This window comes from Petromyzon marinus, chromosome 9 (genome assembly GCF_048934315.1).
Source record: "Petromyzon marinus isolate PM22_M1 ecotype Great Lakes invasive population chromosome 9, UKy_Petmar_22M1.pri1.0, whole genome shotgun sequence".
NCBI lineage: Eukaryota > Metazoa > Chordata > Hyperoartia > Petromyzontiformes > Petromyzontidae > Petromyzon > Petromyzon marinus.
The window spans coordinates 3,588,169-3,594,749 of record NC_133675.1 but is presented as its reverse complement, the minus strand read 5'-3'; the positions used below and the strand labels follow the sequence as shown (position 1 = coordinate 3,594,749).

The 6,581-nt window shown below is 57.9% G+C and overlaps 1 protein-coding gene across 1 annotated transcript; it reads right to left on the bottom strand.

The window, feature by feature from the left end:
- Nucleotides 1–477: 477 nt before the first annotated feature.
- On the bottom strand, nt 478–5,987 carry LOC116940690 (dual specificity protein phosphatase 1-like). Its single transcript, XM_032950830.2, has 4 exons — nt 5,107–5,987; nt 4,112–4,242; nt 3,307–3,532; nt 478–2,744 (listed from the first exon to the last, which is right to left on the bottom strand). Exons 1-4 carry the CDS (start codon nt 5,540–5,542, stop codon nt 2,338–2,340), a joined length of 1,200 nt encoding a protein of 399 aa, XP_032806721.1. The 5' UTR covers nt 5,543–5,987; the 3' UTR covers nt 478–2,337.
- Between the last annotated feature and the right edge of the window lie 594 nt (nt 5,988–6,581).

Genomic DNA, 6,581 nt, shown 5'->3' with positions numbered 1-6,581 from the left:
TGTGAGAATGCACCTTCCGCCTGCCCGCACACTTCACGGATTGTATCCCTCCATCTACTGGAGTGGACGCGCCTCCTGGACGCTTTGTTTACTTATCTTGTAACTTAAATTATGTTATTTATGCTGAGTCACCGATACAGGAAGGCGAACCATCGAACAGAGCGGGTCACCGCATCGCGCGCTTTCAGATGCGCTTCTGCGGGCCGTCTGGAACGTTCTTCCTTCCGACATTAGGAAGCCACTAGAGCGCTATGCACACTTTTGAATAATCTAGATTATAAACTCAGTTCTTTAGAACGGCTTGTTGTGTTTAGTGTGTTGTCCTTCCCACGCACCTACGTACGGTGCGAAAGAAGTTCAACATACAGCAAGTACATGCTTACACAACGAACGCACGCTAAACATTACCGTCTCAAGGCATAGCCGGTACAGTCCACATGTACTGTACGTAGATATATACTGCACCACAACTCGCCATCGTGGAAAAAGTGGACTCCAGTTTTAATGAAAAAATTGTGAAGAACAATAAATTAGTTTCTTTATATAAAAAAACGTATTCAAAATGTAACAAAAAAGAACAACAACAGCGATTCGATCTTGCCAGGAAATAAGTTAAACACGTTCACATTGAATCACGCGGTGAAAAATGCACAATTCTGGTATAATCAGCACCCCCCCCCTCCCCCCGTGCTAGCCACGGCTCCCATCACTCGCGAGCCTTCACATTCCGGCTCTGTGAGAGAGACAGGCAAGGTCGCATTAACTTCCTCGAGTGTGGAGAGACTGGGGCATAAGAGGGCTGGTGAGTAGGGGGGGCTGGTGATTAGGGGGGGCTGGTGAGTAGGGGGGGGCTGGTGAGTAGGGGGGGGCTGGTGAGTAGGGGGGCGAGTTGAAAATCGGAGGTGGGGGGGCTGTGGGTATGAGACCGGAGCCGTATACTTAGTACCACACGATGTTGCCCCTCACGACAACAATACCACAACAACTGATTGTGCTAACCATGGAAGTAATATTTGTGCACAAAACAGACATTTTACCATTTCCTGAGAGTTTGGCGTCCGCAGTATTCGTCAACAAAGTCCTTTATGCATCAACACATTTATATACTTTAACAAAATTGACAAAACTCACACTTACACACAAAGATCCCCAGTATAGCCTTAACAGACTGTAGGGGCAAGTGCTGTTTGTGAGCACCTATGGAAGCTGGCACCGAGGGTGTGGGTGGCGAGCACGACGCCCGGCCGCCTTTGTCTCCCGAGTGGCGATGTTTACTACACAACGCACCAGATACTCATTTGAGGGGAGGGCCAGGACCGGTTCAGATAATCGTCACTGGTGTTGGTCGCTGGGTTTGTAGCGCAGTGCTTAACCCGCGACACTATCGATCCACATACACACACGCAGACACACACACACACGTGCTGTCATTCGTACCTCCTGTAATCGCGACGCGTACATCGTAAACTGTCACGAAACCGGCCTCGTTCTGTCTCAACGTGTCCCTGTAATACCCCCGCCGATTATTAATCTGAACTGCCCAGTTTCTCAATCAAGCCACGGGATCAACGGTTGTGCAAAAACTGTGAAACAGCTCACAGTCACTACCCACCACTGCCCTCACTTGGGGCAGCTACCACAGAGGCGATCCCAGCTGTACGACAACAAAACAATGTAAAAGTAAAAAAAATAAAGAACCAGATCCTCGCGTTGGCGGATGCGACCTCTCCGTCAGATATTTGGCTAAATTTACACTCAAGGTCTTTCCAGTCGCCAACAAAGGAGCGGAACCACGTCTCGGGTGGTTTCGTCTCGACGCGGAGCTGGCCGGCAAGAGCGAGCCACCGCAGACTCGCGCCAGAGTGTGAGCAGTGCCCCCATCACAAAGTCCGCTCCTCAACGTTTCCCTACACGAACTGCAGGATCAATTATAAATAATATATAACACTAACATGGAAACACTTTGCTCGTGGCTCCAGTTTCAAGGGCCGGCGAAGTCCGTCTCTGGGGTTTTACAATCTCAGGCTACTCGTGCCGGTGGAGTCGTTGATGTTTGGAACTCGAAGGCAAAGTGCGATGACGATCGTGGTGATGATGCTGCACCAGACCGGTTTCTCCTGGGAAGCTGAGCTCGGACTGCAAGCGTCCTGTCCGCTGGAGAAAGTGCTGGCGGCGGCACCACGGCCGACGCGTTCCGGTTCCTCTACGGATCCGAGACTGCGAAACCGCGGGGATGAATTCGTGACCTCCAACAGCCCGGAAGTGCCCGCGAGCCGCCAAAACATCCGAGTCCACGGACATCAAAAGCCAGCTGCCGCGTGCCAGCTCGTCAGCTCGTCAGCAGGACGAGACGGGAGGGACGGGGCTGAGCACGGGAAGACTTCCGGGCGAGAAGCTGAACACGGAGCAGGGGGACGACGGAGCCACGGGGGTCCCGGGAAGGGCGCGGGGGGTCGACCCGGAAGCGTCGTCGCCGTCGCCGCCGCCGCCGCCGCCGCCGCAGTCGGCCGTCCCCGCGTCCTCCCGGGGCGTCGCGGCCAGGAGCTGCGCCTCGAACTGCAGCAGCTGCCCCATGAAGCCCAGGTTGGGCGACACGACGCTGCGTCGACCCTTGAGGAAGGCGAAAGCTTCCTCCAGGCGCATGCGGCTCCGCCACATGAGGTAGGCGAGGCAGATGGTGGCGGAGCGAGACACCCCGGCCTGGCAGAAGACGAGGACGCGGCCTCCGCGATGCCGCTCCGACTCTGTAGCGAGGAGAATGGAGGGGGGGGGGGGGTGAGCAAGGTGGTGCCTCACCGAGCTTGCCAATTGTGGCAACTACTGAGCAGATTTAAGCAACCTGTCCAACACGTCCACCCTCAACCCGAACCGCTCCTCCTCATCCCCAACCCCGCATAATCCTTACCCCCTGTCAACCCAAACCACACCATACCTGATCACTCGTCCCCACCCTCAGCATACTGCTTACCTCTAAACCCCAACATCTTTCACCTCCTAATCCCTCTTCATCAAAGTCTTACCGCTAACACCTCTCCTCACATTCTCTGTTCTCACCATTACACCCCCCCCCCCCCAGCCTCCGGTTCCTCACCCCTACCTGTACCCTCCCCGCCCTCACTCACCCACCAGCCCCCCCCCCCCACACGCCCCAACTCTCTCACTAATCCCTCTTCATGAAAATCTCACCGCTAATAACCCCCCCCCAACCACTCCCGGTTTCTCACCTATAACTCCCCGATCCCACTCACCCACTAACCCTCCCCCCCCCCCAGACACCACCCCCACCCTCCACCCCGCGTCGCTCACCTATGAACTGGATGGCGCTGCGGAACCAGACGGCGATGTCTGCTGCGGGTGAGTCGGCCACGGGCACGGAGAGGTAGCGCATGACGGCGGCGGGGCCCACGCGCTCCGCCTCGCGGCCCGTCACGTCCAGCAGGGCCGTGACGCCCAGCGTGCGCAGGGCGCCGTGCTGCGACGAGTGCAGGGCGCTGCCCAGCAGCAGGAAGGGGCGCAGCTCGACGGGACCGCCCTACGCGCGTGGGGGCCAGGAGGAGGAGGAAGAGAAGCAGACGCGCCGACGTTATTAAGAAGGATTTATGAAGCGGGGAAGAAGGGTCGTTGCCCGACACGTCGACCATCGTATTTTTTTGTCCCCCCCCCCCCGCCATTTGACGGTGTTGTTATTGATGAAAGTGTTGAGTTGTTGTGTTGTTTGGGCATCCCTGGCAAGGCAGCAGCAGCAGCGCCAAATAATGTTGTTTAATCATCCAACAGCGGATTGAGAATGGAGCTGTGCACGTGGAACGATGTCATTCCGGTAACAAAGATACCGCCCCCCGTATAGCCTTAACAGACTGTTGGGGCAAGTGCTGTTGTCGAGCAGCACAAAGACTAAGATACCCCCCCCCCACCGTATAGCCTTAACAGACTGTTGGGGCAAGTGCTGTTGTCGAGCAGCACAAAGACTAAGATACCCGTATAGCCTTAACAGACTGTTGGGGCAAGTGCTGTTGTCGAGCAGCAGCTTTGATAGGCGTTTCGGCACACGAGGGGCCAACACTGGGTAAGGGGCACACACACTGAGGGTGTGTGGGTGTGGGGGGCTCACCTGGTCGTACAGCGGTGTGACTCCGTGCCCCCCGCGGGGAGTACAGGTGTTGGGGGAGCCGGGCAGCTCGGGCGGCGCGGCCGAGAGGCGGCAGAGCTCGGGGTAGGCCGCGTGGAAGGAAGAGAACCCCCCTGTTCACGAACACACACGCACACACATTAATACATACGTCCGTTCGGTCATACATCAAAACATGTACATGGCCCTCAATATCTTATCACGTGGATTAAATAGACAAAGTTCCATACTCATGTTAAGAAATATCCCATACACACCACACCAGGAACTCATTTAAGGCCGATTCACCCTTGGGGAGAGTGGGGGGGGGGGCTCAGGACCGGTTCAGGTATTCGTCACCGATGTTGGCCCGAGCGCGAATCGAACTCGGTTGGGAGAGTCAGACTCGTAACGCAGTGCGCTGACCACACAAAGATTCACCCCACCTCCCCATATCGCATCAACAGACTGTTGGGGGCAAGTGCTGTGTTTGCGAGCCCCTTATGAAGGCCGGGAAGAGCACACATGTCCTTTTGTCCCCCCCCCCCGTGCTGATGTTTTACACGCAGCGCCACACGCACACATCACAACACAGCGCCACACACCACAACACAGCATCACACACACACACACCACAACACACACACAACACACCGCCACACACACAAGACAATACAGCGCCATACACAACACAGCGCCACACACACACACACCATAACGCCACACACAACACAGCGCCACACACCACAACACAGCGCCACACAGACACACCACACAACACAGCGCCACACACACAAGACAATACAGCGCCATACACAACACAGCGCCACACACAACACAGCGCCACACACACACACCGCACACCACAACGCCACACACCACAGCGCCACACACCACAACACAGCGCCACACACCACAACACAGCGCCACACACACACCACAACGCCACACACACACACCACACACACACACCACACCACCACCACCACGGTCCTCACCCGCCAGGAAGACGAGCGGCACGCGCGGCGCGTGCTGGCGCAGCGCGAGCGCCGCCGCCCGCGCGGTGCTCTCCCCGCTGAGCGACTCGAAGCTCGGCGACGCCTCGTCCACGAGCACGAGGGAGGCCACGCGGCCCGCGAGCAGGCGGGCCCTCGCCTCGGAGCAGGGCACCGCTCTCTCCAGGGTCATCCCCGCCGCGCCGCTTCGCCTCCTCTCGAGCGCGCCCCAGCGCACGCACACGGAGCCGCGCACCCGCGCCGCGCCGAACGCCAGGAACGCGCGGCAGTCGAGGACGAGGCACGAAGATTGCGCGAGGTCGATGTCGACCTCGTCGTTGTCGTCCGCCGCCGCCGCCGCCGCGTCGCCGGCGCTCGAAATCGGCATCAGCTCCCGCAGTTCGCGAACTCCGATGCTGGGTACTTCCATCGTCACCATGCTCTCCTCGTTCGCGGCTCTCCTCGTTGAAGCCGTCGCTCTTTTTGAGCGTTGACGCTTGGGCGAATTGGTTGAGTTGTCGGTGACGGCTCCACGGCTCGGGATCTCCAGTTTATATTCTCTGCGAGGGTGACGAGGCGCTCCGTCACGAGCCGGGGCAACTCCCTCTCGACGTTTCCTGTCAACAAGCCCCTGCGGGTCTGGGGTTCAGACGGGCCCCCCCCGCCCCCGGTGTGGTGTGCGTGGAGGGTGGGGAGTGGATGTGGTGGTGATGGGGTGGGGGGCACGGCACTCTGCAGGAAAAGCCTCTGAACGCCCACGCAGCAGCGCACGCGGTGACTGCGAGCGCCGCGCCCCGTCCACGCGACCGCAAACTCCGAACCGAACTCTCTCCCTCGTCTCTCCTTCTCGCCACGCTTCCTTCTTCACGCTTCGCCGTTCTGCTCCCCGCCACAGTCTTTCCATTGTGCCCCCCATTTAACTCCCCCCCCCCCACCACTTCCCTCGTCCTCCCACGCCGCCACCACTGTTCACGTTTGACCGACCGTGGTCACAAAGCGACGGAACACGTGCTCGTAAACAAGGAGGACAACAACAACAGTGGCGGCGGCGGCGAGAAGTGGCAGATTACGCACGAACGGAGCGCACGTGCCGTTGTGGTTGCTCGTTCGGTCGGGGCGCGTCTGGCGTGTCGATGTATGTGTGGGTGCGAATGGTCGTGCAAGTGTGAGATTATGCGCGTGTGCGGGTTTGTCCAATGGGCACGTCACGTGGGCTGAATAGTGCACCTAGCCTGGCGTGAAAGGAAACCACTGCTGCTTCGTGGCGAATGGCGGTTGTTGTTGTCTACAGGGGGTGTATGGAGTGCGTGGGTATATGTGGTGTGTGTATGTCTGTGGAGTGTGCATGTAGTGTGTGTGGTGAATGTAGTATGTGTGCTGTACCGTCGTGTATGTGTATATATAATGTATGAAGTGTGTGTTTGGTGTGTACGTGGGGTGTGTGTAGTATGACAGGTGATGCATCTGCCAGTCATTTC

What these genes read in the sequence shown, in the direction of transcription:
- LOC116940690 (XM_032950830.2), bottom strand. Translation starts at nt 5,542, where the DNA reads ATGGTGACGATGGAAGTACCCAGCATCGGAGTTCGCGAACTGCGGGAG. An exon ending in TCACACCGCTGTACGACCAG is followed by an intron (nt 3,533 to 4,111) that starts GTGAGCCCCCCA and finishes CCACGCGCGTAG; the next exon opens with GGCGGTCCCGTCGAGCTGCG. An exon ending in CAGCGCCATCCAGTTCATAG is followed by an intron (nt 2,745 to 3,306) that starts GTGAGCGACGCG and finishes TCCTCGCTACAG; the next exon opens with AGTCGGAGCGGCATCGCGGA.